Source organism: Hippopotamus amphibius, chromosome 7 (assembly GCF_030028045.1).
Source record: "Hippopotamus amphibius kiboko isolate mHipAmp2 chromosome 7, mHipAmp2.hap2, whole genome shotgun sequence".
NCBI lineage: Eukaryota > Metazoa > Chordata > Mammalia > Artiodactyla > Hippopotamidae > Hippopotamus > Hippopotamus amphibius.
This window is the reverse complement of record NC_080192.1, coordinates 376,032-392,500: the sequence shown is the minus strand read 5'-3', so window position 1 is coordinate 392,500 and position 16,469 is coordinate 376,032. Positions and strand designations below refer to the sequence as shown.

Sequence of the window (16,469 nt, the reverse complement as noted above, 5' to 3'; positions counted from 1 at the left end):
TTCTGTATATATGTCAATGCTATGTTCTCATTTTGTCCCAGCTTCCTCTTTGCACCCCGCCTCCACATGTCCTCAGGTCCATTCTCTACATCTTTATTCTTGCCCTGTCACTTGGTTCATCAGTACCATTTTTTTTTAGATTCCATATATATGAGTTAGCTTATGATACTTGTTTTTCTCTTTCTGGCTTTCTTTGCTCTGTATGATAGACTCTAGGTCCATCCACCTCACTACAGATAACTCAGTTTCATTGCTTTTTGTGGCTGAGTAATAGTCCATTGTATATATGAGCCACATCTTCTTTATCCATTCATCTGTTGGTGGGCATTTAGGTTGCTTCCATGTCCTGGCTAGTAAATAGTGCTGCAGTGAACATTGTGGTACGTTTCTTTTTGGATTATGGTTTTCTCAGGGTACATGCGCAGGAGTGGGATTGCTGAGGGGTGGAATGTTTTAAAAGTAAATCCAAGAAACAATGTCATTTTACCCATGAGCACTTCACTTTTTCACTCTAACAGATAAGGGGAGTTTTTATTTTTAAAAACATAGTGATCATGTCATTTTTACAACTAAGAAATTTACAGTAATCCCTTAACACCAGTCCCTATTCAGATTTCCCCAATAGCTTCAAAAATATACTGTTCTAGTTGAATTGTTTTAATTGGACCCAAACAGGATCTAAATATTATATTTGATGATTGGGTCTCTTATATTCTAGAACGGTCACTCCTCCTTATTGCATGAAGTGTAAAATCATGCCTTCCTGCAAACATGGAATGAACAGTCCTGGGCTCTGCTGGTCCGTGTTTTTGCTGCACACCTTGAAGCCAGTCCTTTCACCAAGGAGCACTCGTCACGCTATTTGGAAGTGGTGTTAGGGGTCACACCTGGAGCACTTGGAGTGCTTTTCTTCTGGAGGTTGTGGTGGGTCATCAGTGAGCTGCCCAGCCATCCTGGGACCTGGCTGTGTGTTTCTCGATGGCGATAGTAGGCATGAAACTGGACACCTTCACAGAGATCCTTCTCATGTCCTTGCATCCCAGCCACTGAGTTAGTTAACCAGATGTAGAATGGGTGTGTATCACTGGTACCAGTCTCTGTAGAACAAGCAAGGACAAGGGAGTTTTTAGATCCTTAATCATGAAATGTTGTGATAATTTGAAAACTAAGTAAAGATAATGATTTTTGTGTTCCTTTACCCTATCATTTTGGTGAGTTTACAGAAGTAGAGTTTAAAATAAGTTTAAAAAATATTTATTTACTTACTTATTTGGCTGCCTCGAGTCTTCGTTGCGGCGCGTGGGATCTTCGTTGCGGTGCGAGGGCTTCCCGCTGGTTGTGGTGTGTGGGCTCCAGAGCGCACAGACTCAGTAGTTGTGGTGCGCAGGCTCTCTAGTTGTGCACTGGCTCTGGAACATGCCGGCTTAGTTGCCCCGCCGCATGTGGGATCTTATTCCCTTGACCAGGGATCAAACCCACGTCCCCTGCATTGGAAGGTGGATTCTTTACCACTGGACCACCAGGGAAGTCTCCCCAAATAAGTTTTTTTTTCCTCTTATTTTTCAGGTGAAGAGATTATAAATCTACTGAATGAAAAAATTTTTCTTAAGGTTGCATATACTCCAAGAGAAAATCCCAAATGTTTTTATATTTTGCCTAAATACAAAATTTAAACAAGGAGTTTCCACAGAAGGTAAGATCATTGTTTTTGATTCTGTTTTATTGTGTAATTAATGCAAATATACTGTATAAGGGGACATTCAAAGATGGATGACAGCAAAAATTTTAGTTTTGAAGATGTGCATATAGTTTCCTGACTTTTGGGGGTTTTTTGACTCTCCTGTGTCTGGTTTTGAGATGCTGTGTTGTGGAAAAGTTACTTGGTCTCTCCAGGCCAAAGTGTAATCCAGATAAAACAGGGACAGTTGTGCGTATGCGGCAAAAGTGTAATCCAGATAAAATAGGGACAGTCGTGTGTATGTGGTGAGTTATGTGCTCTGTCTCCCTTGTGGGGAATAGCTGAGATAGGCTTTTCTGCTGTCATGGCCGCCATAAGAACACATTCCATGTGGAAGGTGAAAAGGGAGGGAGGACTTGTGCCTCCAGCAGTAGTAGATGCTCTTAAAAGGCTCTCCCATTGCAATCCAATTAGATGCTGGATAAATTATAAGATATAACTTCTTGGGAGCGCTTCGGTGCTTTAAAAATTAAGCTAACTCTTCAAAAGCCTAAAGAGAAAAAGAAAAGGAACAATGAGTATTATGGTAGTACTCTTTTGCTCCTTGCTGAAGAAAAGATAAATCCTTTTCAGAGCAAAGCATACTCAGTGTAGGCCCTTGGGATTTCTACAGATTACGTTTAAGCAAGTTTGATTCTATATGCAGGACACACACATGCACACGCATACACACCATTGTGAGGAGCTGGCATAATTAGATGCCCCAAGGCCTGCAGGTATTGAATAATCAGTGCAGTGTATATAATAATGTATGAGATGTTTGAAGAAATACAAAGTAGGATAAGAATTAGTAATGAAAACCAAAGTATCAAAATGATCCAAGTAGAACTTTCAGAAATGAAAAAAAAAAGGTTGAAATTAAAAGCTCAATATATGTGAATTAAACAGATTAAACATGGCCGAAGGCAGAATTAGTGAACTGGAGTATATACCTGAAGAAAGTATCCAGCATGCAGCATTGAGAGATGGGATATGGAAAGTGAGACTCGAGAGGTGGCGGGTAAGATAAAAGTGTGCTGTGACTGTGTAGTTGGAATCCCAGGATGGAAAAGTAGAGAAAAGGAGGAGAGACGTTATTCAGAGTATTAATAGTGTTGACTTTTCAGAAACTAATGAAGATAAATCTGTAGATTTAAAGGAACACCTGTCAGGTTGACAACAGATGCCTCATTAGCATGCATAGAGGCCAGTAGAGAGTGGAGCAATTCCTCCAAGTGATGAGAGAATGTGAATTTCAGTATAGAATTGAGTATCAGGTATATTTTGCAGAAAAACATCAATGCTTTTATGTTTTTGGTAATTGTTAGGCTAGGTTATTTGGACTACCTGCTATCTTCTCATCTCCCATCCTGTGGAAAACAACTAAAATTGTTGGAATAAAGAAAAAAAATCAAAAGACTGATGATATTGCAAGGAAGTTTTAGACCGAAATATAACAAAGAATCCAGAAAGGTAATTTAAGCACCATGAGATGGAATCTGCCTTTGCCCTAAGGGTGTTTGCTGATCTGGACAAAGTGGGGCTTTGGTTTCTGAGGCCTTACTGGCCTCTGAAGTGAAGATCTACAGCCCTCTCAAGGCAGAGAACTTAAAGGGGGCCTTCCTCATACTAAATGGGGCTCTGAAGGTCAGGGTTGTCAGAGTCAGGGTGAACTAGAAGCATACCTGCTCAACTCCATCTGTGTCCCCACCTTTTTACTAAATGTAGCAGGAAAAAAGGGGAAATTATGGCTGTGGATTGGCCTTTGGGAGGATTTGTAGCCCAGGTTCACATTGCCTGGTAGTTCAGGGGGATGGTTTGGTAACACCTTCAGGCATCAGTGGAAGCAGACATAAAACCTCTCTGGGGGAAGTTACCATAATCCTAATATGCAAAAGATCCCTATGAATAGTTATTAAGGACATTGATTAGTACACAGACAAAACAAGCCAAGCACACAAGGAAATAAGGCACCACGCATGAAAACCAGTAGAAACAGAACCCCCCCCCCCCCCCCAAGACTTCAGATTTGGGGATTATCAGAAACAGACTATTAAATAAGTGTGCTCTTTATTTTTAAAGAAATAATTAAAGAAAGAAAAATACCTGTAGAAAAGTATAAAAGATGATATATAATATTTGAAAAAGAACCAGGTGTAACTTTTTACATAAAATTCTATATAAAGAATTCAGTGTATGAGTTTAATATCAAGTTATATACCTGAAGAGAAAATCAGTGAACCAGAAGAGGCAGGAGAGATCACCTAGAATGAAGCATAGAGAAAATGATGGAGGGACTTTCCTGGTGGCACAGTGGTTAAGAATCTGCCTGCCAGTGCAGGGGACACGGGTTCAAGCCCTAGTGCCTAGAGCCCATGTTTCACAACAAGAGAAGCCACTGCAATGAGAAGCCTGCACACTGCAACGAAGAGTAGCCCCTGCTCGCCGCAACTAGAGAAAGTCCTCGTGCAGCAAGGAAGACCCAACAAAGCCAATAAATAAATAAATTTATTTAAAAAAAAAAGAAGAAAATGATGGAAAACATAGAGTAGAGGTTAGGCAGTGTGGAAGACAGAGAATGTCCAACATATATTTAACTGGTATTTTATAAGGAGAAAGGAGAGAATGGGGGCAGATCTGTCATTTAAAAGATAAAGGCTAGGGCTTCCTAGGTAGCGCGGTGGTTAAGAATCCTCCTGCCAATGCAGGGGACGTAGGTTCGATCCCTGCTCCAGGAAGATCCCACATGCCGTGGAGCAACTAAGCCCGTGTGCCACAGAAAAAGAAAAGATAAAGGCTAAAGATTTTCAAGAATTGGTGAAAAATGAGCGGGGGCCCAGGTTCAATCCCTGGTCAAGGAAGTAGCCGTGTGGTGCAGCCAAAAAAAAAAAAAAGAATGAGGTGGAAGTGAACACATTTTTAGGAAAACAAAAACAGATTTATCATTAGCAGACTTATACTAAAGTCTTTTCCTTTTTTTAATTGAACTATAGTTGATTTACAATATTTTATTAGTTTTAGGTGTATAGAGAAGTGATGCAAGAATAAATACATATATTCTTTTTCCAGATTCTTTTCCAGTATAGGTTATTACAAGATACTGAATATCTGCTATACAGTAAATCCTTATTGTTTATATGTAACAAAGTGTACTTGTTATTCCCATATTCCTAATTTATCCCTCTCCCCTTCCCCATTTGTTTTCTGTGTCTGTGAGTCTGTTTCTGTTTTGTACAAAAGTTCATTTGTATTATTTTTTAGATTCCACATATGAGTGATATCATATGGTATTCATTTTTTCTGACTTACTTCACTTAGTGTGATAATCTCTAGGTCCATCCATGTTGCTGCAAATGGCATTATTTCATTCTTTTTTGTGGCTGAGTAATATTCCATTGTATAAATATACCACATCTTCTTTTTCCATTCATCTGTCGATAGATGTTTAGGTTGCTTCCATGTCTTGGCTATTGTAAATAGTACTGCTGTGAACATTGGGGTGCATGTATCTTTTTTAATTCAAGTTTTCTCTGGATATATGCCCAGGAGTGGGATGGCTGGCTCATGTGGTAGCTCTATTTGTAGTTTGTTAAGGAACCTCCATACTGTTTTCCATAGTGGCTGCACCAGTTTGCATTTCCACCAATAGTGCAAGAGGGTTCCCCTTTCTCCACACCCTCTCCAGCATTTATTATTTGTAGATTTTTTGATGATGGCCATTCTGACCTGTGTGAGGTGATACCTCATTGTAGTTTTGATTTGCATTTCTCTGATAATTAGTGATACTGAGCATCTTTTCCTGTGTCTGGTGGCCTTCTGTATGTCATCTTTGGAGAAATGTCCCTTAGGTCTTCTGCCCATTTTTTGATTGAGTTGTTTGTTTGTTTGTTTTTATTTTTTGGCTGTGCCACGCAGCATGCAGGATCTTAGTTTCCCCGACCAGGGATCAAACTAGCACCCCCTGCAGTGAAATTGCAGTGTCTTAACCACTGGACCACCAGGGAAGTCCCCGAGTTGTTTGTTTTTTTGATACTGAGTTATATGAGCTATTCCTTAAAGACATTTCTAAAAAATGTGCAGAAATTGTGATCCCAAGTGGAAGAACTAAAATTCAAGAAAGAATGAAAATTGGGATTTCTCTGGTGGTGCACTGGTTAAGAATCCACCTACCAATGTAGGGGGCACGGGTTCAGTCCCTGGTCTGGGAAGGTCTCATATGCCGCGGAGCAATGAAGCCCGTGTGCCACAACTACGGAGCCCGTGCCACAACTGCTGAAGCCTGTGTGCCTAGAGCCCGTGCTCTGCAACAGGAGAAGCCACCGCACTGAGCCCGCACACTGCAATGAAGAGTAGCCCCCGCTCACTGCAACCAGAGAAAGCTGGAGTGTAGCCGCAAAGACGCAATGCAGCCAATCAATCAATCAATCAATAGAATTAAAAAAAAGGAATGAAAATCAAATATAAATTAACATTTATTGTTTATAATAATGATGATGATTGTAATAGTGTCTTCTTAAAAAATTTATGTGTTTATTTATTGGCCGCGTTGGGTCTTCTTTGCTGCGCGTGGGCACTCTCTAGCTGTGGGGAGCAGGGGCTGCTCTTTGTTGTGGTATGCAGGCTTCTAAGCACATGGGCTTCAGTAGTTGTGCCACACAGGCACAGTAGCTGTGGTGCACAGGCTTAGCTGCTCTGCAGCATGTGGGATCTTCCCGGAGCAGAGCTCAAACCCGTGTCCCCTGCGTTGGCAGGCGGATTCTTAACCGCTGCGCCACCAGGGACGTCCCGATAATAGTGTCTTATGAAGTAAAATCAAGATAGAATGATGTGAAACATGAGAACAGTAGCATATATGTTGAGGAGGGTAAATGGAGCTAAGGCTTTCCAAAGTCTTTGTTATAACTGGGATTGGGTAAAGTATGGGTTAACTGTAGATTTTATTTCATTTTATTTATTTATTTAAAAATATTTCTTTATATTTATTTATTTGACTGCATTGGGTCTTAGTTGTAGTATGTGGGGTCTTCGTTGTGGCCCCTGGGCTCTTCTTTGTGGCTTGCGAGCTTCTCTCTAGTTGTGGCTCACAGGCTCCAGAGTGCGTGGGCTCAGTAGTTGTGGCATGAGGGCACTTAGCTGCAGTGTGCAGGCTCTAGAGTGCGCAGGCTGAGTAGTTGCGGCACACAAGCTTAGTTGCCCCGTGGCATGTGGGATCTTAGTTCCCAAACCAGGGATCGAACCTGTCTCCCCTGCATTGGAAGGCGGATTCTCAGTCATGGGAAGACCAGGGAAGTCCCTAACTGTAGATTTTAATGGTTGTACAACTTACAAGTTCTGAGGAGCCACTGTAAGAATAGAAACAGTGTACAGCTTCCAAAGAACTGGGAGAAAGTAGTGAAACTTCCTTTATTCTTGTAAAGAAACTTCTAGCAGCCCTTATATTTGAGGATATATTGAAAGTTTTCTTTGTGAACGTGGGAGGAAGACAGGGTGCTGGCTCTGATCGCTTCTGTTGAGGATTGTGATGGAGGTTTTAGCCAGTCCAATAAATGAGAAAAATGAGGAAAAAGATAAAAGAATTTGAATGAAAGAAACGAAACCGTTATTATTCATTGATGATATTGTATGAAAACTGGGGACCTGTCCCATGGGTGGGAGGTGTGGCCTTAGACCCTGTGCTCCCTCCCATCTGTCTGGCTCCCTGCCCTGCTCTTTCACGGCACCTCACTGCCCCCTCAGGGAGAGCCGGCCTTTAAGAACTTCTTCCAAGTTTGTTTGCTGGTTGATTCGGTGAACCCACCGAGGAGGCCAGCATCATGTCAGGCCTGGAGCTATGACCCAGAGACATAAAGGGCTCTGAGGGCCACCTTGTCCTAAAGGAGCTCACAGTCTGCTGGGGACAGGCACGTGCACTGCCATACAGGTGGACCCCTCAGAGCGCTGCACCTGTGCAGCCGGCCCTGTTCTGGAGGCCAGTTCTGGCTGGTTCTGCATCTGACAGGATTTGGACCATGTGTTTCCAGAGTCTCAGATGGTTCAGCATAGACTTGTGTAAACTATTCTTTTATGGTCGTTTAAACTTACCTTTATGTTTGTGGTTATTTCTTCTTTTCACTTCTGATTTTAGATTTTTATTCATCTCTTCCTCCCCGTAACCCCTTTTTTTGGTCTCCCCCCACCCCGCTGCCACCCCCAGTGGACTGTGCTAGTGTGGACACGGTCTCATGTGTTGATGGACTGATCATGCAGGTGTCCACTGCTCTCCGTGGACTCGCAGTGTCACTGTAGACCAGTAGAACTCCAGTGCTGTGTTGGTAACTGTGTAAGAGCTGGCTCTCTGGGAGAGCTCAAGACGTGCCGGCTTGCAGCAGTAGTTGATTTCTACAGTGCACGTGCTTCGTCATGTCCAGCGTGAGCTACTGGTGTGATGCCACTGGAGGTGGCACCTGTGAGCAGGTCGTCCTCCCTGGGCACTGCTGAGCCTGTCCTCTGCGGCAAGGTGACCTTGGCTCTGTTTCCTTCTCTCCTTTGCAGTCAGGACCTCTGAGGAGAAAGTGTGCCAGTCCCTGTTCTGGGCTCTTCACGGGCCATCTCAGTCCGTTCTCACAGCAGCTCTGCGTGAAGGGTGCTCCTTGTCCCTAGTTTACAGGTGAGGACACCAGGGCACAAGAGGTCAGGTCACATAGCAGAGCCAGGACTTTGGTCATAAAACTTTTTTAAGAAGCAGCTGATCTGTGGTCAGACAGGTAGTTGGGTGCATTTCAGATTCTCATTTTCTCTTAGCAACAGTCTCTACCAAAGAATGTTCTTTTCTGAAGGGCTCTGTTCATGGAACTGCATGATTGTATGGGCAGCATCTCTCTTTGGAAGCTGCCTTGTGTCTGATGGTCGTACTAACCAGAAAACGTACATGAAGAGGCAGAACTTGAAGTTCCTTTCATTTGGCTGTTGGGTAAGTGTCTAGAAGACTCCGGTAATACTTTGCTTGGCATTCCAGACAGACTGTGGAGGGCGTTGTCAGGACATGACAGGAATCCTCGTACTGTGTGCAGCTCATGTATACCCAGAGATGCCTCAAGGCAGGATGCCAGTTCATGAGCCAGTAACTTGTTCTAAAGATGTGCTGTCAGTGGTGGGCCTCTGGGTCGCCTGGGGAAGGAAAGTCAGCCTTCCTGTAGGTGAGGGCCCATTAAGAGGGCGCTAGCATTTCTTTGCAGGATAGCGCATAGTTGTTGGGATACAAGAAACATTTGGAAAAGAAGTTTGCAGTGTTACCTGAGTGATACTGGAAGCAGTTTACACTGTCTCCTTTGGCAGTGAAATTAGTTGCGCCTAAACCAGTACCGTTGCAGTGAGCTCTTTAAGGGATGCCACTGATGAGATTATGTATTTCTTAAAATGCATGGATAGCTGACAGAAGCACAGAAATGTTGCTACACAGAGATTTTTGGTTTAATGGCCTAGAACTGTACTGATGTGAGCTAGTGAGGCACATGGTCAGTCTAAGTGAATGACTTTGCGAGTAACCTGATTTTATTTCAGGTGTCAGTGGTGATGTGAATAGAGGTTCTCAGATGCTGGTCTGTGTGATATGGGTGAGGTGAGTGAAGGTGAGCTTTTCTTAAAACTGTGTTTTTTCAAAGTGAAACATTATCCTCAGTCCTGAGATTATGGCTTTCTTTTTAAAAAAAAAGCCATTGGGACTTCCCTGGTGGTGCAGTGGTTAAGAATCCTCCTGGCAACGCAGGGGACATGGGTTCAGTCCCTGGTCTGGGAAGATCCCACATGCTGAGAGCAACTAAGCCCGTGTACCACAACTACTGAGCCCACAGGCCACAACTACTGAGCCTGCATGCCACAGCTACTGAAGCCCTCACTCCTAGAACCCGTGTCCCGCAACAAGAGAAGGCACTGCAGTGAGAAGCCTGTGCACTGCAAGGAAGAGTAACCCCCGCTTGCCACAACCCATGAGAGAAACCCCTCATGCAGCAATGAAAACCCAACGCAGCCAATAAGTAAATACATAAATAGTCTATATAAAAAAAAAAAACTGGACCTAGATCATTTAAAAAAAAAAGCCGCTGTTGTCTGAATTGAAGGTGATTGTAGATGATAGTTTATCCTTTCCTCCTTTGTGTCTCTTTTTCTTTCTCTCTCTTTCCCTCCCTCCCTCCTCTGGCTTGTCAGAGGGAAAAAGTTGGCAACCCTGTTAATTTTCTAAATTAAAAGAAAAGAACTTAACTGGCCTGTGAAATCCCCATGTCTTGGGATGTTGAGCTGGGCCGACTTTAGCAGACAGGCTGCAGGGTAGATAAGTTGGGGCACCAGATTCTGCAGATGGGATGGATTCTCAGAGGCCCATGAGTGTCTTACTCTTTTTTTACAGGGTGGAAGTCCTGCCTATACTTTGTTTTATGATTTAGGAGTAAATAAGTAGATGTTAATTTAGTTTATTCTTTAAAACTACGAAAGTTATGGGTAAGTGAGTAGCATGATGATTATTTGGGTGTAATTTTGGTTTTATTTGTTGGTCAAGATTTGTTGCTGTGTGTGCTCTGTGTGTTGTCTGGTGGAGCACATGTGGTGTATGACTGTCCCCACCATGAAGGGACCTGTGGTCTGTGGGCTGGTGTGTGCAGACCTGGCCCGGTGTGCGGTGCTGGTGTCAGAGCAGCAGCGTGTGGGTGCTCAGCACATCACCGCTGCCCCTGTGCCGCTGTGGCAAAACCAACCAGGCTCCATGGGGCCTGTCAGTACTTCATTCTTTCTTACTACTGAATAATATTCCATTGCATGGAGAGACCACATTTTAAAAATCCATTCATCCTGTGAGGGATATTTGGGTTGTTTCCACTTTTTGGCTTTTATGAATGATGCCATGACGAACTGTAGCATACTAGTGTCTGTGTAGGTGTCTGTTTTCCTTTCTCTTGGGTATATGCCTAGGAGTGGAATTGCTGGGTCACATGGGAACTGTGTTTAATCATTTGAGGAACTGCTAGACTATTTTTTCAAAGCAGCTGTATTATTTTACAGTCCCACCAGCAAAGTATGAGGGTTCCAGTTTTTCCACATCCTCACCAACACTTGTCATTATCAGTCTTTTTGGTTCCAGCCATCCTGGTGGGTGTGAAGTTGTATATCTTTGTGGTTTTAACTTGCATTTCCCCGATGGCTAATGGTACTGAGCATTTTTTTGTGTGCTTATTGACCATTTGGATATTTTCTTTGGAGAAATGTCTATTTGGATCCTTTACTCATTTTAAAATTTGTCTTTTTATTATTGACTTGTAAGAGTTCTTTATATATTCTAGGTACAAGTCCTTTTTCAGATACATGATTTGCAAAAATTTTCTTTTGTAAAAATGTTCTCCCAGTATGTGGCTTATCTTTACACTTTCTTGAAGGTGTCGTTTGAAGCACAAAAACTATTTTTGAGGAAGTCCAATTTGTATTTTCTTTTTTTGCTTTTGGTATCATATCTGAGAAACCATAGCCAAATCCATGATTTTTTCTTCTAAGAGTTTTATAGTTTTAGCACTTCAGTTTAGGTCTTTGATCTATTTTGGTCAGTTTTTGTATATAGTGTATAAGTAAGGGTCTGCATTTATGTTTTCGCATGCAGGTATCGAGTTGTCCCAGCATCATATATTGAAACCCTATTCTAATACCCACTGAATTGTCTTGGCACCCGTGTCAAAAATCAGTTGACTGCTCGCCGCGGTGTTGACCCATCGGCACCCGCAGTGGGTGCCGGCTCGCCGCGCCCCGCCCCCTCCGCGCCCCGCCCCATGCTCAGCTGCTGCACGTCCTAGGCCTCAGCCTCCCGCTGCGGAGCGGCAGGTCGCTTTTCCTCTGCCCGCACCACCTCATGAGGCCGCAAGTCGTGTTCGTCCTTGGCGGTCCCGGCGCCGGCACGGGGGCCCAGTGCGTCCGCATCGTCCAGAAATATGGCTACACACGCCTCTCTGCAGGAGAGCTTCATCGTGATGAAAGGAAGTGCCCAGATTCACAGTATGGAGTACTCACTGAAAAGTGGAACCGAGGGAAGGTTGTGCCAGTTGAGATAGCCATCGGTTTGTTAAGGAGAGAAGTGGATCAGACAGTGGTGGCCAGTGCTCAGAAAAATAAATTCTTGATTGACAGGTTTCCAAGAAATCAAGACAGCCTTCAAGGTTGGAACAAGACCATGGATGGGAAGGCTGATATATCTTTCGTTTTTTTTTTTTTTTTTTTTTTTGACTGTAATAATGAGATCTGTAGTGAAAGGTGTCTTGAGGGGGAAAGAGTAGTGGTAGAAGTGATGACAACAGAGAGAGCCTGGAAAAGAGAATACAAACCTATCTTTAGTCAACAAAGCGAATTATCGACCTATATGAAGAAATGGGGAAAGTCAAGAATATAAATGCTTCTGAATCTGTTGATGAAGTTTTTGATGAAGTTGTGAAGATTTTTGACAGAGAAGGCTAACTCTAAACCTTTCTGAAAGCATCCCTGAAATCATGCTTGAATATTGCTTTGATAGCTGCTATCACAACCCCCTTTTAAGGCAGTTTTTTTTTTTTTTTTTAAGGCAGTTTTAATCTTTCATATTTACATCTCAATCAATGGCTGGAAAGTATGTAGTAAGACAAATTAAATTTTTTATCTTCAAAAAAAAAATCAGTTGACTGTAAATGTGAATATTTATTTCTTGACTTTCAATTTTCTTCCATCGATGTACATGTCGTTCCTTAGGACTGTACACTTTGTATTGATTACTGAAACTTTGTAGTAAATTTTGAAATCAAGAAGAATGAGTCCTCCAGCTTTGTTCCTTTTTAAGATTGTTTTGTGTGTTCTGGACCACTTGCATTTCCTTATGGATTTTAGGATCAGTTTATCACTGATTTTTAAAAACTATCCTTGAGATATTAATTTCTATACTTTATTGTGTTGAGAAACACAGTCTGTAGGAAAGTGGTCTTTTGGAGTCTATTGAGGCTTCCTTTATTGATTGATTTATACGTACCATATATATGTGGTACATATATATAAACCACAAATTTGTGTGTGGTTTGTATTTGTAAATGTTATACGTGTGTTCAAAAAGAATTTCTATTCTCTGTCTTTTGGGTGTAGAATTTTGTATCTCTGTTATAGCTTGAGCTTATTAATAGTATTCACCTTTTTAACATTGCACCTGTAAGAAATAATACAGAGAGATCCCTTGTACACTTTGTCCAGTTTTCCCCAGTGGTAATATTTTGCAGAGTTATAGTAGAAAACTCACAACCAGGAGTTGACATTGATACAGTCCACTGACCTTATTCATACTTACTGAGTTGTATTTGTATTGTGCATGAGGGTGTTCTATACAGTTTGTCATCTGTGTGGTTCTGTACCCACCATCAAAGACAAAATGCTGAACAGTTCCAAAGCTGCGAAGAACAATTCCAAAACCTATGGGACATAGCAAAAACAGTTCTAAGAGGGAAGTGTATAGCAATTCAGTCTCACCTCAAGAAACAAGAAAAATCTTAATCTAACCTTACACCTAAAGCAACTAGAGGAAGAACAACAAAGAAAACCCAAAGCTAGTAGAAGGAAAGAAATCATAAAGATCAGAACAGAAATAAATGAAATAGAAAAAGAAAACAGTAGCGAAGATCAATAAAACTAAAAGTTGGTTCTTTGAGAAGATAAACAAAATTGATAAACCTTTAGCCAGACTCACCAAGAAAAAAAGGGAGAGGACTCAAATCAGTAAAAGTAGAATGAAAAAGGAGAAGTAACAACTGGCACCGCAGAAATACAAAGGATCATGAGAGACTGCTACAAGCAACTGTATGGCAATAAAATGGACAACCTGGAAGAAATGGACAAATTCTTGGAATGGTATAACTGTTCAAGACTGAACTAGGAAGAATTAGAAAGTATAAACAGACCAATCACAAGTAATGGAATTGAAACTGTAATTTAAAATCTCCCAACAAACAAAAGTCCGGGACCAGATGGCTTCACAGGTGAATTCTATCAAATATTTAGAGACGAGCTAACACTCATCCTTCTCAAACTCTTCCAAAATATAGCAGAGGAAGGAACACTCCCAGACTCATTCTACGAGGTCATCACCCTGATAGCAAAACCAAAGGTATCACAAAAAAAGAAAACTACAGACTAATACCACTGATGAACATCGATGCAAAAATCCTCAACAAAATGCTAGCAAACAGAATCCAGCAACACATTGAAAGGATCAGACACTATGATCAAGTGGGATTTATCCCAGGAATGCAAGGCTTCTTCAGTATACACAAATCAATCAATGTGATACACTATATTAACAAATTAAAGAATAAAAACCATATGACCATCTCAATTGATGCAGAAAAAGCTTTTGACAAAATTCAACACTCATTTATGATAAAAACTCTCCAGAAAGTGGACATAGAGGGAACCTGCCTTAACATAATAAAGGCCGTATACGACAAACCCACAGCCAACATCATACTTAATGGTGAAAAGCTGAAAGCATTCCCTCTAAGATCAGGAACAAGACAAGGATGTCTGCTCTCGCCACTACTATTCAACATGGTGTTGGAAGTCCTTGCCACAGCAATCAGAGAAGAAAAAGAAATAAAAGGAATCCAAATTGGAAAAGAAGTAAAACTGTCACTGTTTGCAGATGATATACTATACACAGAAAATCCTAAAGATGCCACCAGAAAACTACTAGAGCTAAGCAATGAATTTGGTAAAGTTGCAGGATACAAAACTAATGCACAATCTTTTGCATTCCTATACGCTAACAATGAAAGATCAGAAAGAGAAATTAAGGAAACACTCCCATTTACCATCACAACAAAAAGAATAAAATACCTCAGAATAAACCTACTTAAGGCAAAAGATCTGTGGTCAGAAAACAGTAAAGCACTAATGAAAGAAATCAAAGATGACACAAACAGATGGAGAGCGATACCATGTTCTTGGATTGGAAGAATCAGTATTGTGAAAATGACTGTACTACCCAAAGCAATCTATAGATTCACTGTAATCCCTATCAAATTACCAATGGCATTCTTCACAGAATTAGAACAAAAAATTTTACAGTTTGTATGGAAGCACAGAAGTTCCCAGATAGCCAAAGCTATCTTGAGAAAGAAAAATGGAGCTGGAGGAATCAGGCTCCCCAACTTCAGACTATACTGCAAAGCTAGAGTAATCAAAACAGTATGGTACTGGCACAAAAACAGAAATATAGATCAGTGGTACAGGGTAGAAAGCCCAGAGATAAACCCATGCACCTGTGGTCACCTAATCTATGACGAAGGAGGCAAGAGTATACAGTGGAGAAAAGACAGCCTCTTCATTAAGTGGTGCTGGGAAAACTGGGCAGCTACATGTAAAAGAATGAAATTAGAACACTCCCTAACACCATACACAAAAATAAACTCATATGGATTAAAGACCTAAATGTAAGGCCAGACACTATAAAACTCTTAGAGGAAAACATAGGCAGAACACTCTGTGACATAAACCACAGCAAGATCTTTTTTGACCCACCTCCTAGAGTAATGAAAATAAAAACAAAAACAAATGGGACCTAATTAAACTTAAAAACTTTTGCACAGCAAAGGAAACCATGAACAAGATGGAAAGACAGCCCTCAAAATAGGAGAAAATATTTGCAAACGAAGCAACTGACAAAGGATTAATCTCCAAAATATACAAACAGCTCGTGGAGCTCAATATCAAAAAACAAACAACCTAATCCAAAAACGGGCAGCAGACCTAAATAGGCATTTCTCCAAAGAAGACATGCAGATGGCCAAGAGGCACATGAAAGATGCTTAACATCACTAATTATTAGAGAAATGCAAATCAGAACTACAGTGAGGTATCACCTCACACTGGTCCGAATGGCCATCATCAAAAAAATCTAAATGCTGGAGAGGGTGTGGAGGAAAGGGAACCCTCTTGCACTGTTGGTGGGAATGTAAATTGATACAGCCACTTGTGAAGAACAGTATGGAGGTTCCTTAAAAAACTAAAAATAGAACTACCATATGATCCTGCAATCCCACTCCTGGGCATATACCCCAAGAAAATCATAATTCAAAATGACACATATACCCCAGTGTTCGTTGCAGCACTGTTTACAGTAGCCAGGGTGTAGAAACAACCTAAATGTCCAACGACAGATGAATGGATAAAGAAGCTGTGGTACATATATACAATGGAATATTACTCAGCCATAAAAAGCGATGAAATTAGGTCATTTCTAGAGATGTGGATGAACCTGAGTCTGTCATACAGAGTGAGATAAGTTAGAGAAAAACAAGTATATGTTAATGCATACATGTGGCATCTAGAAAAATGGTACAGATTCACCTATTTCTAGGGCAGGAAGAGACACAGACATAGAGAATGGACATGTGGACACAGCAGGGGAGGGGAGGGTGGGGCAAATTGGGAGATTAGGATTGACATATACACTACTATGTGTAAAATAGATAGCTAGTGGGAATCTGCTGTATAGCACAGGGAGCTCAGCTTGGTGCTCTGTGATGACCTAGATGGATGGGATGGGGGGGGGGGGTGTGGGAGGGAGGTCCAAGAGAGAGGGGACACATGTATACATACAGCTGATTCACTTCCTTGTACAACAGAAACTAACAACATTGTAAAGCAGTTATACTCCAATTAAAAAAAAAAAAGACCTTTTGCTGTAGGTATTTCTTCTTTTTTTTCTTCTTCCCTCTTCCTCTTCTTC

At 41.5% G+C, this 16,469-nt stretch overlaps 1 protein-coding gene and 1 pseudogene across 10 annotated transcripts in view; both read left to right on the top strand.

The window, feature by feature from the left end:
* Positions 1–16,469, top strand: part of PPP6R2 (protein phosphatase 6 regulatory subunit 2) — an 83,207-nt gene that overhangs the window by 27,621 nt on the left and 39,117 nt on the right. For 2 of the 10 annotated variants that reach the window (XM_057741291.1, XM_057741294.1), the window contains exon 2: positions 1,567–1,693. Coding sequence is in view for 3 of the 10 variants with exons in the window: in XM_057741287.1 (XP_057597270.1) it covers positions 9,289–9,314 (26 nt within the window). In the remaining 7 variants the exon portion in view is untranslated. Of the gene's footprint in view, positions 1–1,566; positions 1,694–2,605; positions 2,739–3,045; positions 3,191–8,526; positions 8,667–9,256; positions 9,325–11,867; positions 11,890–16,469 lie in introns of those variants that run through there. The other 8 variants (XM_057741287.1, XM_057741293.1, XM_057741290.1 and 5 more) reach the window with 8 other exon arrangements.
* On the top strand, positions 11,571–12,316 carry LOC130856645 (UMP-CMP kinase-like; annotated as a pseudogene).